Raw genomic sequence first — 21,576 nt, 5'->3', positions numbered from 1 at the left:
GTGTGGGGGGGTGTCTCCATCAAATGACTTACAAGGAGAGGATGAAGGACCTAAATATGTATACCCTGGAAGAGAGGAGGTGCAGTGGTGATATGATGCAGACCTTCAGATACCTGAAAGGTTTTAATGATGCACAATCAACAAACCTTCTCCGTTGGAAAGAAATTAGTAGAACTAGGGGTCATGAAATGAAATTCCATGGAGGAAGACTCTTCACGGCGTGGGTGGTGGCTGCCTGGAATGCCCTTCCAGAAGAGGTGGTGAAGACAAAAACAGTGAAAGATTTCAAAGGGGCATGGGATAAACACTGTGGGTCCCTAAAGGCTTTAGGATGGAAAAGAAGAAAAGAGTGCATGGGGGTAACTTGCTGGTGTAGTGGTTACTACCCTTAACCAATAAGCCTTCAGGCTGTTCATACTACTCTCTGGTCCAATATTGCTCTCTGCTTTTATGGTAGGGAGAAAAGAAAAAAAGAGGGAATCAGATTTCGACAGCAGCCAATGAGGACACTAAATTTTAAGGTCTGGGAAAACAAATAAGCATGGGGATAACTTGCTGATGCGGCTGTTACTACCCTTAACCAATAAGACTGATACCTTTGATGCTACCATAAGCTTGCTGGGCAGACTGGAAGGACCATTTGGTCCTTTTCTGCCGTCATTTCTATGTAACTTACAGCTTGTTGGAAAAGCGGGCTATAGGAAATTATAAATAAATCAGTTAAGTCCTTAATTAAAGTCTTGGCATTGACTGAGGTAACAGAGTTGTCCCAACATGATTTGAGGAACATTTCTCACTAGGATCCTGCACCTTATCCCCCTACACGTTAGTGTTAGCACTCTCGTAGCACATGTACTTGTCTATTTTATCTGTTTTTGTGTGTCCACAATCCTCAAAATTCTTTTCTAGGTGGTAGAACAAGCCCCCAGTTGCCTTTTAAAGTTTGAAGTTGAAAAATTGTATGGAAGTATTTTCCTTTTTGAAAATCAAATAAATATTAAGATTCCAAAACAGAGGAAAACTGAACAATTTTTGGAAGCCAGATGCTTCCAGTTTGTGGTTTTCAGAGGTAGGTGGGGGCGAGGGGTTACTTTTATATATATTTTGGAAGTAAAACACTTTCAGGTGAAAGTTAACAGCAGGCTCTGTGTCACATTTTTCTTGTTAAGGTTTTATGTCTGCTTGGCTTTTGTAATAAAGTTTAAAAAAAATCCATCATAACTAAAAGTGTCATTAACGTTATTAACTTTCAAATGTCTTTTAGATGAAGCAACAGTGAAGAAAAAACCAGCCCCCAAGACACCACCGAAGGCAGGTAATGAGCTGCAGTGCAAGTTCTTGGCTGTGTTTTTAAGGCATTCACTGCTTCAGTGCCAGTAAAGGGTACAAAAGGCAATCAATCAGAGTAATAATTTGTGTTAATTTCTCTGTTAGACCAATTTTAATTTCTTTTATTGGACCAGTATAAAAAATTAGGCAGGGATGATAATGTATTGTACACCTGTGTGGTCCTGACACTTATGCACAACATTGTCTCTGGCACAATCGCAGATAACCACAATCTTCAAAGACTCCAGTTTTCTGAAAGGCACGTGCAGGTGCTGCGACTCTGCACTGGGTTCGGGCCGGCGTAATTCCAGACGCAAGCCTAGACATAAGGAACTATATATCGGAGCACTTCAGCTGCACTATTTCATTGGTTCTAGCTGTTTCATAGCAGGGAACTGGCCCTGTTTAATGCGGGATAATTATTTCATAAAATATAGATTCAGTCCTGTGAGGGACAGTAGCCCAATTAGCTAGGCAGCAAAGCTCTAGTTTTATTCCTTAAAAGGTATAACACTTTTTCAGCTCTACCATATTCACCTATTGTACCCTGCGTGGAAGGTGTGGTGGGTTTCTGTGCCAGGCACAAGAACGGCAGCTCCATTTTTGGCCTGATCCAAATCAAAATCTTGGCAGGTCCATAGATTTTAGTATTGCCCAATTTTTGCTCACTGTTTCAGGCTTTGTGCACATTCACGAGCGTTCTGCCTGGTTTGAGCACTTTATGAGTAAATGCTAGCGTGGAGTACTGATCAAATCATAGGGCAGCAAACTTGAACGTCCGGTTGCAGGTGACCTTAAGAAGTTAACCTAGTCTCCCAGTGAAGAAATGCAGAATATAACCTGTTCGCAGCAGGACCTTACAGCCACTTGAACTATTTTATACAGTAAACTGATGGCACTGCTGTTTAAGTGATTATGAAGGCTTTTTTTGCTTCAGATTCTGTTTTTATCAAATAAAGCAAATAAGCAAATTACCTAAATGCTCTAATGTCCAATTGAAAAAGATCTCCTGTTCTCATCTGTTGCTCCAGCAGTTCATTGGCTGGCACTGTCCCGCTGTGCATAGCATGCCTCGTCATAAAATGAGTAGCCATGTTCTGCTATAACTGGGATATAAATCAGAGCTGTTGTGAGAAAGAAGCAATGAACGGAACTCTTTGAAGAATGAACATCTGTGGCAGGGATGAATGTGAAAAGTAGAGGAAGAGGAGAAAGCGCTTCTGCCTTGTCTCCTACAAAATCACAACTCTTATGCTAGCAAGTGCCAGACGCAGCACAGGAGTAAAAGATTCAATAAAACAATTTTTTTAAAAGATCAAGCTAGCCCATTGCACAAATAAAACACTACAGCTTTTTAGAAATGGGAAAGAAACATGTACAAATGTGTTTATTAAGAACGCCTTCTCCAATAGGTTTCCCAGCTTCTCTTCCCTCTTTAGGATAACTTAGTGTAATGTTTCTAGAGTGCTTTGAATGTTAGCCCTATATAAGAACAATAAAGTCCATAGTCAAAAGCCATTTAGGTGGATAATGTAATAGTTAATTCATCTAAATGGCTTATACGGCTATATTCAGTCCTTATCCAGCTAACTTTGAGATAGCCGGGTATATGCAGTGGTGCATCCGCGCTGCTGAATATACCCTGCTAATTAGCCGGTTATGTATAACTAACTAAATAACTAACTAACTAGCATAGCTGCATAGCAGCTGAATATGGACCTCACTCTTGAGGTCCTTGTGCTGGTTGTTGTAATTTTTATCATTTAATGGGAGCTGTAGAGTAAGAACTCAATGTCCGTAGTATTTCCACATTGAAAATTAAGATTCATTTGGGTAGCTTGCTTAGAATATATCTCTAAAGGACTGATAGGTTTTTGCTTTTTTCTCAGTCTGTTTCTACGAGGAAAGACCTTGATGAATGGGCCCGAAGTTGTCTTGCTCTTAGGAGCTCAGTGTAACAGCACAAAAAAAACCCAAAACTGTGTTTTCCAATACCTGGAGAGACAGGAACAAGTTCTCTCTGACATAAATAATTACAACCCTTGGAGGAAAGCTGTGGTCATCGCTTAAAGGTGACGTCTAGTGGCTGGATCCAGTGCAGTGAAAGATGCCCTGGTGCCGTGGTCCCCAGCCCAGGATTATCGCAGCAATGCCCAGATTAGACATACTGAAGGGAGGATAGAGAATAGAGAGAAAGAATCCCTGGGTAATTGCAAATGATGGCAAATGGGCGCCAGATCAAAGCCCTGGATCCTGCCCAAAGGAGAAAGAGGAAACGGCCAGGTCAAACAAACAAATAAATACAAAAAAATAGAACATGTTTCTCACAACAGTTTTTTCTTACTCAGCTGCCCCACCTCAAATCCTCCAGTTTCCAGAAGACAGAAAAGTGCAAGCCGGTGAATCAGTTGAACTGTTCTGCAAAGTAGCAGGAACCCAACCCCTGACATGCAAGTGGATGAAATTCAGAAAACAGGCAAGTACAAGAGCATGATCCATACAGATGTCTGCCTTTTGGCATAACTGCTCAGAGACAAGAAGGCATGAAGCTATCGGGATGCAACACAAGAGCCTATTTACTAAATTGTTTTAGAAATGCCCGGTAACACTTGTTTTCACAGTGTGTTAATGTAGCACTTTTAGGGCTGATTCACTTAAGGCTTTTCTCCCATTCTGTGTCTGTGGGAAAAATGCTAACGGGTAGACTTTAAAAGGGCTGCACATGCACCCATTACACATGCTCAGAGAGAGAGGGAGACAGACTCTTTATAGGGCTCAGACCATTGTAAGGGGACACTTGGATTCGGAGTGAGTTTTCAGGGGGGGTGGTATAACAGACCTTATAAGCGAAGAAAATGATAACAAGAGGAGTTGATTTGTACACTGCAGTCTCTGCTAGCCACCTCTGTCATGCCACCTCCTGACAACTCACCCCGAATCCAAGTGCCCCCTTACAATGGCCCATATATTGAGTGTCAGGCTGAGCCCTATAAAGAGTCTCTCTCTCTCCCCTGAAGAGCTGCAGCAAAGTTATGCCAGTAACATACACATGCTGGCTGAGGAAAACTAGGGGTTATGTGTTGTCAGTGCTGGCCCTGCCCCTTTTCCACCTCCTTTTTATGGACGCATGTCCTTCCCGGCTTTTTAAAAATTTGCATAGCTCCCACGCGGCCCACTTTCGCACGAATGTGGCCATTTTTGCACGTGCAAGGCTTTTAAAATCTACCTCTTAGTGAATTAGGCCCTTAATGTGCTATTCACAATGTTACCTGTCTAGTAATGTTGATAATGCAAACTTTTGAATAAATAAAAGCCCTGAAGCCTTTAATGAACGCTACATTAAAACTGCATTACAACTACATACAGTAATGTGCATACGGTACTGGCAGTGGTAATGCATTTGTGTTCCTGCTGCCAATAACAACAGTACTATACCAAAAGAGATCTCCCCCCCCAAGTGTATACTTGATATCAATCTCAAAAACGCACCTGGTACATAGATTTTTGGGTATACACTGTTGCCATACTCAGTATTAAAAGTGCCAAATGACAATGAATCTGTGCCAATGATCAATGTAAGACTTTGAGGCTAAATTTATATACACTTTGGAATGGTGGTCTTACATTGATCATTGGCACAGATTCATTGACGACGTTTTTTTTGTGTGGCGAGGCACCGGTGAACAGTTGAACGCGTTTACGGAGTGGATCAACACGCTTGATGGTAATTTAAAATTCACTCATGATTACAGCACAGAACACATCGCGTACTTGGATGTAATGATAAGAATTATAGATAATTCTTTACACACTACGGTGAATAGAAAATCTACAGATAGGAACAACTTGCTCCGTTATGAGAGCTATCATCCAATGGGATTTAAGTGTGGGCTCCCGGTCTCTCAGTTTTTTTCCAGATACGTCGCATCTGTGCGACTGTTAGTAGAGTTTAAAATACAAGCTGATACCTTAAGCCAAAGATTCCTCGAGAGAGGATATCCGAGGAGTGTGGCGAGGAAGGCTTATAAGGCTCTGTTACAATATAAACCCACCAAAGAACAGAGCCGATTAAGTATGTGGGTTACCACAAAGCACATCCACTGCAGCCATTAGGGAGTCCAGCAGGAAACACTGGCATATAGTGGCCCTACACAAAGTTTTGGAGGAAGAACCCCTCATGACAACCACAAGAGGGAGGAACATTCGGGATCAAGTGGTGCATGCACAACAAAAAATTAAGAACATTTCCAGAAAGGGACACCACAGCAGATGTGGGAAATGCACGGTCTGTGACACCGCAATTGAAGGGGATATATGGATCCGTCCGGTTACCGGATATAAAGTTATGCAAGACCTAAGGTTATATATGTAAGGCTTGTTAGGGCTTCACCATAGAGTAAGGTGTGCAAAATCCCCAGAAATGGAAGATTTCAGGAGTGCAGAGTATTTCTGATTTTGCTGTCATCTGCAGAAGGTAACGCGACGTTTGCTCTTTCCTCGAGATCACTGACAAAAACATTAAGTAGCCGTTTTCCACACTTTATCCCTATTTTGGTTACTTGCACTTTGTCACCTTATTCCATTTGAAATACGGTCCATTACCTACGACCCCCCCCCCCCCCCCCGGTACTTCCCCTTCAGCCAGGTCCTTACCCACGCAAAAATCTCTCTCTAGCTTAGGTAGTCTCTGCCTTTCATCAGATACCGTATCAAAAGCTTTAGCAAAATTCAGAATCTGGCTGCTGCTATCAAGTTTGCTGCCAGGGTTCTTGAAAAACCCAGTGAGTTTGATTTGGGAGGACATTACTCCTGAAACCGTGCTGATTGTTAGTTGTTCTCTTCCCTTCCATGTGTAAGCAAGCTTCTCATTTTTTATTTGCTTTTTAATATTTTCCTCCAGGACTGACATTAGACTCGCTGCTCTGTTTCTGATTTTAGCTCAGTTTTTTTGTTTTAATTTGGAGAAAAAAATGTAGGCCTGCCAGCAGTCCTGAGGAATCTCCTCTGATTTAATTGATTCCTGAAATATTAAGCGCAACCGTCATGCAAGCACACCACTCGTTTCCCATATATATGCCTTTGGGTTTCATGCTTCGGACGTCTGGTTAGATATCATTCTAATATTAGTGCACTTTTTGTATGGGGTTTCATTTTATATTTTGCTGTACATCTGTTGTTTTATGTGTGGGAAAGGGCCAGCTAATTACTGTCCCTATTCCTTGCAGATGGATGAATATGGGAAAATAAGAAAGAGAACAGTGTTTACACTGCGTAATGTAATTTTCAAAAGTATGCTGCTAGGCGCTCCAGATGCATTAAAGGTTTAGTTTCAAACGATCCTCTTCTGAAGTCCTTAAATAGCAACTGCTGTATAGCAGAGGTCTGCCTGTATTTTGGGCCTTTGTAAATTTGGCTCCTGATGTTTCGTGGAACTTATTTATAGTATTTATCCCAGTTTCTTCTTTCTCCGTCTAAAAGGAAAAATCGACATTTTAGAAATGCATCTGCTGGATCTCATTCTGAATCCTGTGTTACCTCATGCCAGCTGGGTGAGAATGGTTTTATTAGTTGCCAGTCTTCTGCTGCTTGAATTTTCTTCTTTTTTTAGTAGTTTTCTAGCCAACATTTGTTTAGTGAAAGGTGATATCAGTGACAATTGGTGGGTCAAAAGTAGATAATGCCTGGAACACTGTTTTCATTGCTTGACCACCACTCCACCCTTCCCCCTCCATTTGCCTTCCTCCCTTTGCATCTTTCCCCTTCATTGTCACCTCCCGCACTGCATTTTGAACCCTTCCATTTAATCGTCCCACGCTACCTAAACACGAGCCACCACTGGGTGCCAGATTGACAGCGCTGGAAATCAGTCAGAATGGCTATAGCCCAGGCAGTGACCATGCAACTTTTCCCATGCTCTCCTGTTAATGTGCCTCAGTCCTGCTCTGGAGACATTACTGCTAAGGGTGCCCAGGCCTGTTAGGAATCAGGGTCACAGTTCAGGGGCCCTGCCCTTTGGGAGGCCTCATGCTTCAGTCCTTTCCACCCTGCCAGCTTCGCTATAATGTTTGAATTGCAGACCTCAGGACCCTGCGTGGTTCAGACGTCATGGTGAAGCTGGCAGTGGAGGATGCAGCTGCAGGTGAGAAGTGCTGCTCTTCTGCTGCTGCTAGGAAGAAGGTGGGGGGAGAAGATCAAGCTGGAGGAGGGTGCAATGATTGGATGGCGAGTATGGGGGCAGCCAGACAGGCTGATTTGCCATAGGCTCCAATTCCCGCTTGTGTCAGCACTGATACCTGTGCAATCTCTTTGTTGAGATTTCACCAAGGATGGTGATTCGTGCCAGATTGTGACCTGTTTTTGAGAATAGAACAGAGACCACAATTCATTTTACCCAGGCCACTAACAGCTTGCAGATGATTGTCGGTCTCTACCAATCTGAGCTGGATTTGAACGGATGACTTAGAGGTGAAAGACTCCATAACTAGGGATCTGTAAAACTATTCAGTCTGGTTCGAGTTCAGTGGAACATGCATATTTTCCCAAGATCCACTGGGAATTAGAGGTATGCACTGGAAAAAAAATGTTTTGTTTTTGTTTATTTAATCTTTTTTTTTTTTTTTCATTTCATTTGCTGACCCTTTTGTTCCATTTTACTAAAACGAAAAATAAAGAAAGGAAAACCAAAATAAAAATAGTGTCTGATCTGGAGCCCCCTCCAACCAGCCATGCCCCCTTCCCGGATTTCTCTGACCCTCCTTGCCCTATCAGCACGTTTAAAGGAGGACAGGAGCACTCCCCCGGTAGCTTCTGCCTGGTGGTTTTTGGTTTTCCAAAATGGCACCAGCCAACCCAAGGCCATCGCCATTTTATTCTACAGCAAAATGCGATACAACAAAATTGCACCAGCCTCAGATCAGCCAGCGCCATTTAGAGAAATACAAGGTTAGGGAATTGCTCCTGCCCTTTTAGACCCACCAATAGTGTAACAAGGGGCTTAGGGATAGCTGAGGTTTCAAACAACAGCACAACCATACTAGGGCTATCTGTCAAATTTTCCCCATAGCATTGTAAGGAAAACTGATGAAGGTCTAGTGATTCATAAAACCCACAGTGAATTTTCTGAAGATCTACATCAGATTTCCTTTGCTCCATCCCATATTTTGACTTTGGATTTGTTGTTTTTTTTTAAAGAGGCTTGTCAAAGCAATTCAACAAACCTTCAAAAGTTTTCCAGGTTTATTAAATTGCTTTGGAAACTTTTAAAAAATAATTGAAAAAACTTTTATGCAGATAAAAGATTTACCTGCATAAACTGACTGTCTGAAGATTGTCCTTCCTCAATATGGCTAAAAATACTTTTAACTGTATTTAGGAGAGGTGTTCCTAGAGACCTGTTTTGGTGGGATTGGACAATAAGGAGAATAGATTGGGGTTTTCAAGTCTCCGTACGTTGTTCTCCTTGCAAAATCTACTCACAAGCCAAAAAAAAAAAAGGTGCAAAAGTCCGTGGGCCCTTGTTATCTGCAGCAAAACTCAAATAAATAGAAAGCGCAGGCTTTGCACCATGCTGGGCAGTCTGAAAATTATCCCATTAAAGCTATTCCCACAACTCTTGTTCATTGTTCATTGTAAGACAATTTTTGTTATTGTCTGTTTATGGTTGTAATGTAAACCGTAGTGATAAGTAACTCTGTTATTTGAACTTCGGTATATAAAAGTTATAAATAAATAAATAAAATACATAAATAAACTCTACCCGTAACCATGTGCCAGTTGCCTTGAGTCAACCGGTGCACTTACACAGAGAGACTTTTGCAGGGTGTTAATGTAGATTATTGCACTGTGTGATGATGTAAATGCATTTATGCTCAGATGTCATTCAGCAGCCAGCTGGGTGAATGACAGAGAATCCAAATAAGCCCCGGAGGGGGCTGATCCATCGGTGTTTAAGTCGCTGGACAAGAGATTGCTGCAGCTTTTTCAGAAGGGCTTTGTGGAATTACGATTAGCAGTGTACAAAGCATCACCACAGCTCTGTTAAAAGTTAGAATTTAATGTTTTGGGGGGGGGGGGGATTTATTTGTTTTGCTGCTTTTCACAGGAAATCCAAGAATCTGATTTTAGAATGATTTTAATTTAATTTTGGACAACGGTACTGTTTTCAAAATGATTCCTTCCATTCTGTTCCTCGGTCACCAGCAAATTGACAGTCATCTTATCTGCATGTGGCCCTGTGTCGCAGGAATCCAAGGGGGCCCCTCGTGCCCCAGTCCATGTGACACTTGCTACTTGCACATTTCCGTAACTCCTGGACCAGTTGTCCATATGGTCATCAGACACTTGGTTCATTTGCCTCTGATAGATACTGGATTTATATTCCAAGGAGCCATACATTCTGATAGCTCTATTACAGACAGATGCAGCATTGTACATAGAACCTGCCTATATTGTATAACCTAGATTGGCAAGGCTTTCCCCCACAGCAATCAAAGCACATTCATCCACTTTGCAACCTGCCTCTAAACAGTACAGCCTCGCGGTTTGCCTTTCAAAGTAGATTAAATAAATATTCCGATCCCAGCTCAGATATAACCTATAGCTTCTCATTCATGATTTCTCATGTTCCTGATTGCAACTTCACCTTCTCAGTGAAGAAATATTACAACGTGAGACTTCAGTCAGTAAGACTGAATGATAAATTGCCTAAAGCAGAAATAAATAAATAAATACATTAAATCTTGAAATAGACAGACTGATTTCTTCCTGTTTGGGCAAGATTTTGAATTTCATGATTTCCACTGGAGTTGGTTAAAAATGCACCTGCTGACAATAGTGTTTGTAGCTCATCATGTTTTAGCCTTTACAGTTCAGGAAATGTGAACGTATTGTACAAGATGTTCTTTCTATACCCTATTCCCAGATTTGTGGTAGCTTTATTCTTAACTAAACATACTGCCTGATTAGGTGCTCTTCTGTTCGTCTATGTCATGTAAAAAATTTCATTCTATACAGTAACAGAATCACAAGTGCTCTGACTTTGCATTCAGGCATCAGTGAAATTAAAGATTCATCTCATAAGAATCTAACTTTGGCCTAAGTCGACCACTACCTAATCTCCCTTGTACTTAAGGATTCGTCAAGAACCAACATACTGTTAGCGAGAAATTAAAATTTAAGACCAGGTTTCATAATATATGCTCTAATTCTAGTTTTGAGATAAAATAATGATTAATGCAATCCTTCATGTCGGTTGGAATCAGCGTCATCTTTATCAAGTCAATAAAGCTTTTGTTAGGACCCAGAGTTTGCTACCATTTTCCAGCTGAAGCAACTGCTACAAAATCCACTTGTTTCTGTAGAATGTGTATTCTACCAGAGAATTGCAGTTCTCACTCTTCCCTTACATCAATGCAGGCTTTACTTCTGTTGTTGCTCTCGCTCTCCCCACCCTCAGGCACTAATATTGAATAGAACCGCTTGATCGGTAGCAGTGGAGAAGGATCAGCAGTGCTTCCATTCAAGGAGTGGAAAAAGGAACAGCATACCATCTAGAAGGAAGATTAGAAGTTGATGATGTCAGTGGATGCCAGGGGCAGTGGCAGGAGACAGTAACAAGAGATACCTGGAGAGGAGGAATGGGGAAGCATATTGAGGAAGTAGAAAGAGAAGAGACATACAGGGAGAAAAAGAGGAATGGAGGACAAATACCCGTAAAAGGTGGAGGCGAAAAAACATGTAACCCTTTGCTGGGGGAGGTTTAAGTCACAAGGGCACACAAACTTATTTATTCGGGTTGCTCTGGCTAACACTTCTCTCTGTCCCAAGGGTGGATCCTTTCTCACGGGGGGGGGGCAGGTGTTAAAGCTTATGGCTCAGGCAATGAATGTTTTTCCCCGAGTGTGTTGTTAGTTGCTGCATCTCAAGGGGTGAGACACTGGGACAAACCAGGCAGGACAAGGCACTGGGTGTTAAATTAAAAGTTTACTGATTCTTTGACAGTTAAATTAAAGTCCATTTTATACATAATAGGTGAAATTACAGCTGACTGTTGTACATAGTAACATAGTATTGACAGCAGAAAAAGACCAAATGGTCCATCCACCCAGCAAGCTTCTTATGGTAGTAACTGCCGCTCTGTACAGGTTTCCCCCCCAAGTCTTATATATTAATATAGCAACATTTTTACTGGATGAGGAGCCTTCATGAAAATTCAGACAATGCTACTTGACATGCATTTCCTCTGGACTTGGCCGTAGAAGCAATCCTGTGCTTTTTCGTTTCTGTCTGTGTTTCAATATCTCATACCTTAAAAGTCGGGGCCCAAGTAGGTTATCATCTGAATCAAATTCCCCTCCCCTTGCCATCAAAGTGGAGAGAGTTGTTGCAGTTACCTCAAAAGCATCAAGGCTTATTGGTTAAGTGTAGTTGTCCGCAAGCATATTGTTAAGGGTAATAACTGCCACCAAGCATGCTACCCCCAAGCACCCCTTTTCTTCATTTCTGTCCTCCAGCTTTAGGGATCCACAGTGTTTATCCAATGCCCCTTCGAATTCTTTGACTGTTCACCACCTCCTCTGGAAGGACATTCCAGGCATCCACCACCCTTATCATGGGTTTTTCTTCTCTAAAGGTGTCCTTTAATTAAGGCATCTGGATTTAACTTCAGAGTTTTTCACAGTGACCTACAGTTACTACACCAAACCAAATAAGCCTGATACTTCACTTTCAATGCATATCCAGCATAGCTCTCTGCTTCAACGGTAGAGGGAATGAAGAAAAGAGGATTTATATTCAGACAACAACCAACAGGGACTGAATTGCACAGGCTGGGTAAACAAATAAGGTTGGGAGTAGCTTGCTTATTGCGGCAGTTATTACCCCTAACCAAGTAAGCTAGATACTTCACTTAGATGCAGCTCCAGCACTGCTCTCTGTATCAGTGGCGGGGGTGGAAGGTAAATAGAACCAAAAAGTTACTAATAAAGGCCAAGAGTAACAGATACGTTTGAGAAAAAAATAAGTGTGAAAGCTTGCTGGGCAGACTGGATGGGCTGTTTGGTCTTCTTCTGCCGTCATTTCTATGTTTCTATGTTTCTATGAAAGTTGGTTGATAGGGAAAAGAGACATAGGAGGGAGGGAGAAAACATGGAGAAAATGGGAAGAGACCCGTAAAAATGGAAGAGAAACGCACAGATGGAAGGAAGCATAAAAAAGATGCCTGGTGGAAGGGGAAGAGAGGTGTCAATACTGAGAAGAAAGAAGAGATTAGCATAGAGAAGAGACTGTAAAACAGGAGGTGAAACTAAGAGGAAGGAGAGAACGGAAGAGTGAAAATTATCTTTGGGGGGGGGGAAGAGGTACTGAAAGGGTAGGGTAGAAGAAATTAGACAAGAAAAGCACGAACAGGAAAAGAGAAGAGGGAGAATAGCGCAATAGAGAGGGGAACAGAATATTTACTTACTTTGTGATTACTTTGGGTCTGGTGTGCTATAGGTTTTTCCTATTTTGGAGCCAATTCATGCCTGTTAAAATGTGCTTTTTCACCTGTGTCACAATATAGGCAGCGCAAATCTCAGTGCGGCTGGCTAAGGGATGGAGGGTTGGCCTGTGGGGCTGCTTGGTTCCCCTCCACCTGACATAGCACTGTAGCCTACCCTTCCCAATTGCTTACTAGCATCTCCACAATGACCCTCCTACCCCTCCAAACCCCCAGCAGCAACTTCGGAAAGATCTCCCACCCCTACCCAATCACCTCTAGCACCTCCGTAATAGGCTCCAGCTCCCTGCCGATCCCAGCACTAACCACGGGGTCCAATGCTGTCTGTACCATTTTGAAATTAGATTAGGGCTGGCAAGCGTTAAGAGAATTCCTTTCGGCTGATTGGAGGAGCAGGGGGACCAGGGGGGAGGCTCTTTCAAGATGTGTCCTTGGGGATCGGGGGATGGGAGGGTCATTATGGAAGAGCCAGTTAGTGGTGGGATATGTAGTATTTTTTTCCTCTGGTGCTGGTAAAGTTATTGTTGATGTACTAGGAAGAGCTTTCTAAATGTGCTGGTGTGGATAGAGGGTGGGATGAGATCGTTCTCCTGTTGTGCCAGTGGGGGTGCTGGACCAGGTAGGTGGGAGGGAGTTTGAAAGGAGATTGGGGTGCCAGCCAGGGGAGTGAGGGGATAGAGGAAAGCAGAGGCAGTATGGGTAAGGAGCTAATGAATCTGAACACCTGAAGCACATTTAACAATGGCAAATTGGCCATGTAAAATTTTGTTCCATTTAACTTCAGCTTGGTGAACAGCAGGAAATTAGCTCATTGTCCCCCTATCTGCATAATTTTGATACATGACTGAGGATCTATCAGTTCCGTGCAGGTTTTCTCCCATGTTGCATTGATATTGATTTCTGCAATAGTTGCTACATGAAAAAAACATTTTACTAATTTCTAAAGCTATGTCATTAAATCTCAATTTATAAATTGTGATAATAAGAACCCTGCAAATTAGGGTAAATAATGACAAAATCCTCAGTCTGATGGCATTATTTCTCCAGATTTTGGGAGATCCATGATCTCAATCTAACAAGCCTTCCCACAGAAAAATCTCTCGAATAATGAGCAATTTTGAGATAGGCCGATTTACTCTGATAAATGGCTTTGAAAATTGCCCTCTGAGGGGTTAATTTTCAAAAGGTTTCTGCACGTAAAATCAGCATATTTGCTATTTTGGGAACATCGTAAGTATGTGCATACCTGCAGTGTCGCACATAAATATTAACAGGGGAGAAAAGGGGTGAATTAGAGGTTCGGAAGAAGGAGCACAAGTTGCTTTTTTTTAAGTGGTACTTGCGAATATTACCAAACTCGTCCGTACGCTTTTATACCTGCTGATTAAATTGTGGAAGTGAAATTGACTTCTCTTCCATCTGCAGTCTGGGTTGGGGAGGAAAGGATTAAGCAGTAAAGGCGGTGGGGGTCACAGTGAACTGGTGGTAGTGTTGGCAAATTGGTGATTCCCAGTGGGTGCACATTAAGTATTTTCAGACATGAAGTAGGCACATACTGTAGTAAAAACCTGCCTTCATATTTAACTCTAGGATATTACACATGTATTGTTACAATTATTCTGTTCCCAAAATGTACATGCGTAATTTCATAAAATGGGTAGAAGTATATGCATTTCCCTGCATTACAAATGTGCGTGCATATTGAAGCATATGTTTATACTTTCAGGGCAGAAATGCGTAGTACTGTATAAACTGTGCGGTTCCTTCCACATAGTTTATAAAACACCTCCATACATTTCTGCGGCACACTTAACGCACACACTCGGTGACTGACACAGACTTTTGAAAATTGTGCTGCCTGTATAATAGTGCCGTCAGGGTTGGCTGGACCCAATTCTCAAATAGGTCTGGCTTTTAGGATTATCAAAATAAGACAGTTACTTGAGTTCTTAAATCAAATGCATGCTAGTAAATCTCGTGAATATTTATTGCATATTCTGAAAACCAGACCTGTTGGAGGCCCTGGGAACTAGAGTTGGCCATCCTGTAATCTAGACTTAGTAGAAAAAAGGAAACTATAATGCCAATTACAAGTCATTTGTGCGACCTCACCTGGATTACTGTGCTTAGTACATACAGGGAATGCCAATTGCAAGTCATTTGTGCAACCTCGCCTGGATTACTGTGCTTATCTGTAGAGACCATCCCTCCAAGAGGATATAGAAAGGATGGAGTCATTCCAGAAAAGGACTACCAAAATGGAGCAGGGTCTATATTAAAAGTCATGAGATACTTATGGACCCAAATACTGTATGTGTACCCTATACTGCAGTATGATAGAGATATTTAAATACCTCAAAGCTATAAGTAATGCTCAAGAAGAAAACCTTTTTTCAGTGGAAAGTTCTAGAACAAGAGGCAATGATATGAGGCTCTACGTAAACTCAGGAACAGCGTCAGAAAATATTTCTTTACGAAAGGGGTGGTGGATGCACAGAGCAGTTTTCCAGGCTAAAACAGTGGCAGAATTCAGGAAAGCCTAGGGCAAGCATAGTAGATCCCTAATTGCAGTGAAGTGTAGGGAAAGCCAGAGATATACTAGGATCTGTGGCACTGCACCATATGCTATGTTTCTAAACCAGTAATATTGAAACCCAAAAGAAAGCAGAAATCTGGAATTCAACAATAGAGAAAGTATTCTACTATAATGGCTCTTGTTACATCACTTAATGAAGTTATAAATGACCATCATTACATGCCTTGCCCTAGGCTTAGCCTGATATAATTTCAATCTGAGTACTCAAGCCCAAAGACACTCAATCCTATCTAATCATGATTCAACAAAATCTGAGCCAGATGCACTGTTCCTGCCTCGTGCAATGAATCCCCCATGGGAAATATGCACTAACCTCTGAGCCCTTAATAAAAAAAAAACCTGACTCCATACTATGGTGATGAGAGTCAGGTGCAAATGGCTATTTGGTAAAGCCTTTTAAAGCACAGGGACCTGGTATTTATGGTGCAGATGGCTCTTTTGATAAAGCCTTAAAGCACAATATCCAGCTTAATCATTGGTCATTTTTTGTTATAACATAACAAAATCGGGTTATAAATACCAGGTCCCTGTGCTTTAAAAGGCTTTACCAAATAGCCATTTGCACTGGAGACATTATATGATGGTCATTTATAACTTTGTTAAGTGATGTAACAAGAGCCATTATAGCAGGATGTTTCTAAACCAAACAGGACTATTTTAAACATCTCACCTCAATAGTTCTTTTCATGAACATACATTACCTTAATCACATGAGGTGCCTTATATTAATGACTCTGTTTTTGGTTTTTCAGATTAAAGAAAACGACTACATTAAAATAGAGAACACAGAGAACAGCAGCAAGCTAACCATTACCTCGGCAAGGCAGGAGCACTGTGGCTGCTATACTTTTGTTGTGGAAAACAAATTAGGCAACAGGCAAGCGCAAGTCAACCTCACAGTGTTTGGTAAGTGCGCCCGAATTCTAAAAGCAAGGAAGCGGCCAGGGGCAATGCCAATTGTAGCAAAGGAGCAGAGGTGCATGGAAGACGTGCGCCAGTGCAAACCTTGCTCAAGATTTAGCAGCAAAGGTATCTGGGGAGAAAAGCGGAACAATATCTGCACCGGAGAACATCTTTGCTGCATTGCCCCCATTGTTTGCGAGTAGATCACATAAATATTGTTGATATTCCAAAAACCAAATAAGTAAGAGGCACTCAGAGACTGACATTCAGAACCAATGACATATATAGTGAAACTGAGAGGTAGAAAAATGACTTGGTGTATGGATTTTGCCACTTTGATTGGCTTTGGAAAAGCAGTATAAGAAATAAAACTAAACTTGCAGAGGGCTGGATTCAGTATAGATATGTCCAGCAGTGAATGAATGTGGTTTATTGACTCTCACCACCATTGTATGGAGTCAGGTTTTTTTTTTTTATTAAGGGCTCAGAGGTTAGTGCATATTTCCCATGGGGGATTCATTGCAGGAGGCAGGAACAGTGCATCTGGCTCACATTTTGTTGAATTGTGATTAGATAGGATTGAGTGTCTTTGGGCTTGAGTACTCAGATTGAAATTATATCAGGCTAAGCTTAGGGCAAGGCATGTAATGATGGTCACTCTTTTTCTATCTCACAAATAAAAATAAAACATGTATGGGGAAGGTGCGGAATGGAAAACAGCACACTAGATATCATTGCCAGTCGAAATTAAGAGTTCTAAGACAGGAGGGAAAATTCAGAAGGCTTTATCAACTACCGTAAGCCTCATTTCATATCCAGTCTGTTGTGAGGGACCTAGTAAAATGGCATGTGTTCGTCCCCTAATGAATAAGTCTGTTTGAAGCAGGTATTCCCAGTGAGAGCTGCTGGCAAGCCCGGTTTATCAGGAAATCCTCACTGAATAATTCATCAGATATATTTGCAGAGCCATGCTCTAAGAATAAGGCTAATTTGGATAGGAGGTTTATCCTGAAAACCAGAACCATTTTGGCCTTTGAGGTCTAGAGTTGAGCACCCAATTAAACCAGCTGTTATTTTTTTTTTTTATATAGTTTTGTCCTGTCCCAGCACACAGAGTAATGAGGGCAATAAGTCAATAGCACATGTTCCCTGAATCATAAACATTAAGACATGAAGTTTTAGTTATGATACCCAGGAGCTACACACTGACACGCAACATCTTTCGGGGATCTAGCAATCAGGTGCTCAATGTAGAAACTAAAAGGATTTCACTATTAGGCCTTCCAGATGAAAGGAAATTTAGTAAATAATTTCTTTCAGCCTTATTTGGGAAAGACTTTTTGATCAATTTTCTGCTCAGTTTGGGTCCTTAGAAGAGAGAGACTGTACAGGCTGACTGTAACCATAGATTGAAAGTTGTTGAGTAATACTGTCTATTTTATTTTGTCTTATTTCATACACTATGTGTGCATGTTATTTTATAACATGCACGCGCTAGCGTGCGCATGTTATAAAATACATGGGCCGTGCGCACACACGCAATGGATTTTATAATCCACGTGCTTATGTGCGGGTAGCGCACGCAAGGGGGGAGTATTTCTGCAAACTTTGCGCGGCAACGCATTTTGGCCTTCCCCAGTTCCCTCCCAGTCCCCCCAGTTAAGGAGCGGACTGGGAGGGAGCTTCCATACCCCCTCCTCCCCACCCTTAAACCCTACCTATCTGTTTTATTTTGTGTTTTTATACTTACTTCAGGGCCCGATCTGAAGTAAATTGCGTGCGCCGGCAGCTGGCATAGCTCCGGAATAGCGATCAATGGCGCTGTCCCGGCCCCTCCCTTCAAAGAGGCCTGGTACTTATGCGTGTACCGGGGTTTACGTGCGTAGCCGGGCGCCTTAGAAAATGCGCCAGGCGCGCGCAAGGCCTGGCCATGAGCGTAAAGCCTGGGAAATACACGCACAGCCCTTTGAAAAACTACCCCATGTATGTTTACTTATGTGAACCACTGCGATCACAGCAGCGAGCAGGAAAGAAATGCTTTAAAATAAATAAACTGTAAATAAAGTTCAGTGGGAGGATAATATACTGATGAAGGATAATATAGCGCTTCATAACAAGTTGGAGAACTTTGAAAATACTTAAAAACATAAATCTTCACTTGATTAATTTACCTAAGTCTGAAAAAATCTCTGCAGAGGAAATGTTCAAAAGATATTTGCGTGAAGTGTAGAACATTTTCCTAGAAACGATTACCACTTTGGCTAGGGTTTTTAAAAATATACCTTTATCTACGAGAAAGGCCAGACGTGAGGAAACAATTGATTTATCTGCTATCATCTGACAGTTTAGATCTCACAGCTTTTTTTTTAGAGAGCTCTGGAGAAATTTCCATTACTCCTGCAATGCTGATTGTGAATTTTGTGCTTGAACCTGAGCATGATTGCATATGGAGGTTGTTTTCTCACACCCAAGAATGGCTTGTTTGAGAAAACGAAGGTTAGAATATTTCCTGATGTGGCGAAAGCCACACAAAAGAAGAGCCGACGAAGTGGACCCTGTCCTCGAAAGCTCATGCCTCAATGACATGGTTTAAGTCTATAAGGTGCCACCCGACTCCTGTCATTTCCCAAAAAGAAGAGGAGACACAGTTCCTACTTATTGTGTCGGAGAGTGGTGCAGATTGGCGCTGCGCTTCTTCTGAAATATCTTTGTAAATGTTTGGTCAAGTATGTGTTTTCATGAACCCACTCAGAAATCTTTTTCTTGCATGACAAATCATCTGTGGGATCCGGCCCTCATCCTACATCTGGAGATTGAAGGTATCTGAGTAATATTAAGGGTCCCCTGATAACTTCCTTTTTGACGCAATAAGAAGTCATTTCTGGAGCTTCGGTTTCCTTGGATGGCGTTATGTTCGTTTGTTCCCTTCTGATTGGTTGTCCTCCCTCCTCTAATGGTGGACTTTAGATTTATTAATCTAGATCTGTTTTTCTTGTGTTGTGTTTGCTATACTTTCTGTTACTATTTTACAAGAAGCATTTCTTGGAATATATTTTTACATGCAAATAAAGAGTTATAAAAAAAGAAGTGGATTTACTTTCTGGATATTAGGAACCTGTCCAGAAAGGTTTCTGCACCAAGACGTAGAAGCAAAGGCTACCCAAGAGGAGGAGGAGTCAAGATTTTGGAGAGGGAATTTTACTTATATACAGGAGAAGTAACAAGTTCCTGATTGAAGACGAAAGTTTGCAACCTTACTCAGGCACTAACACAGGATAAGTTCCAGTGGTGGGAGCATCTCTAAAGTGTACCCTGCCAAGGGTGAGAAAGGAGAAAACCCCCAGTCTGCAGATTCTGTGACTGTAAAAACATTGACAGTGTGGATATTTTTTCTTTTTTTCTTTTCTGCATGGCTTGCACTAGAAGAAAGTGTACCATCTTCCGGGTGAGCCACCTTTCCCAAGTACCTCTGTAAATTGTATTTGTGAAATGACACTCACTTGTGCGGCTGTGTGATATATACTGGGAATTATATAAGACATTCAGAGGGAAATTTTCAAAGGCATTTCCATGGCTAAAACTGTTTTTAATCTACAGAAATGCCCCATGTCTACATACACATTAGCAGGTGCAATTGCGTGTGGGTAGTTTCGGTGTCATAATTATCAAACGGGCCGATACAGTTTTTTGATGCGCTAGCGTTACCCCTTATTCAGTAAGGGGCCAAAAACGCGCGTCCAACCCCCCGAACCTAATAGCGCCCGCAGCATGCAAATGCATGTTGATGGCCCTATTAGGTATTCCTGCGCAATTCAGAAAACAAAATGTGCAGCCAAGCCGCACATTTTGCTTTCAGAAATTAGCGCCTACCCAAAGGTAGGCGCTAATTTCTTCGGGCACCGGGAAAGTGCACAGAAAAGCAGTAAAAACTGCTTTTCTGTGCACCCTCCGATTTAATATCATGGTGATATTAAGTTGGAGGTCCCGAAAGTTACCAAAAGTTTAAAAAAAAAATTTGAAGTCGGCCCGCGGCTCATGGGTCGAAAACTGGACGCTCAATTTTGCCGGCGTCCAGTTTCTGAACCTGTGGCTGTCAGCGGGCTCGAGAACCGACGCCGGCAAAATTGAGCGTCGGCTGTTAAACCCGCTGACAGCCGCCACTCCGGTCCAAAAGGAGGCGCTAGGGACGCGCTAGTGTCCCTAGCACCTCCTTTTGCCTGTTTTTACAGCTGGGCCTAATTTGCATAGTGAATCGCGCGTACAGGAGAGTGGCCTGTGCGCGCGCCGGGAGAGTGGGCGTTCTTCCGCTCTCCTGCGGACTTTACTGTATCGACCCGAAAGTGAACTTGTGCACGTAAATTCACTTTGTCAACTGGTGCAAAATAGGTATGCAGTTGATTTGAAATGTATGCAGATTGTTAACAAAATTATTCTGACCTCTGCTCTCCCATCCCAAGGAAGAAGCCTAAGGGCCTTGAAAGCTTGCTATTCACCCTGTTAGAAGACCCCCTAGGAGCTCCATAGTGTGTTTGATAGTCCCTTCAGGTCCCAGCTGTTTCCCTAAGTAAGGAGAGGAATTGGACCTGGGGTTACATATATAAAATGTTTTCCCATATATTACATGTTCCCATATATTACATGTTTTCCCATAAAACATCTGGATCTGGCCTTAGACTGAACAGAATTGCAGAGGAGTTCGTATGAGGTCATTTTTCAATTTTCAGCTAGATCCAGAAGTTTTATGGTAAAACATTATTTTAGATCCTACCTTTAATATATATGTACCTATCCTGACATTTTGGTTGTTATAGATTGAATGGTTGGGGAGATTTATTTATTTTTATTTAAAATTTTTATATTCTACAATACATTATTTGTTCAATGTGGATAACATACATTTACATACATAATAAAAACAGAAGTAAAAGCAAATCAATACATCACATCGTGAAATAAAACAACAATTACTCATATCAAATATTGTACTATGCATCTTCACTTCAATAACCACCTTTCCCCCTTCTGGTACCATACAGGTTACTCTGAGTTTGCCTGAACAAATAAATAGGTTTTCAACTTCTTGCAAACTTCTTTGTAATTTGTTTCTGTCCTCAGTTCCAGAGCATACTATTTCCACTGTACTGCCCCTATTATTGAGAAGGCATGCAGCTGAGTCTGTTGAAGCCTGCACTCTTTTTATTGGAAGGAACACATAATAGCTCTTGGGTTTGAGAACGTAAAGCACGCCCTA

The 21,576-nt window shown here is 41.8% G+C and overlaps 1 protein-coding gene across 3 annotated transcripts in view; it reads left to right on the top strand.

Moving 5' to 3' along the window:
• The window catches only part of MYLK (myosin light chain kinase), a 741,434-nt gene that overhangs the window by 587,356 nt on the left and 132,502 nt on the right, over positions 1 to 21,576 (top strand). For all 3 annotated transcript variants that reach the window (XM_029605228.1, XM_029605226.1, XM_029605227.1), the window contains 3 exons: positions 1,265 to 1,315; positions 3,678 to 3,805; positions 16,175 to 16,328. In XM_029605228.1, the coding sequence (XP_029461088.1) occupies positions 1,265 to 1,315; positions 3,678 to 3,805; positions 16,175 to 16,328 (333 nt within the window). The remainder of the gene's footprint in view (positions 1 to 1,264; positions 1,316 to 3,677; positions 3,806 to 16,174; positions 16,329 to 21,576) is intronic.

The sequence above is a fragment of the Rhinatrema bivittatum genome, chromosome 6, assembly GCF_901001135.1.
Source record: "Rhinatrema bivittatum chromosome 6, aRhiBiv1.1, whole genome shotgun sequence".
In the NCBI taxonomy this organism is placed as follows: domain Eukaryota; kingdom Metazoa; phylum Chordata; class Amphibia; order Gymnophiona; family Rhinatrematidae; genus Rhinatrema; species Rhinatrema bivittatum.
The sequence above is the reverse complement of the archived record's forward strand: the minus strand, read 5'-3'. Positions and strand labels throughout refer to the sequence as shown.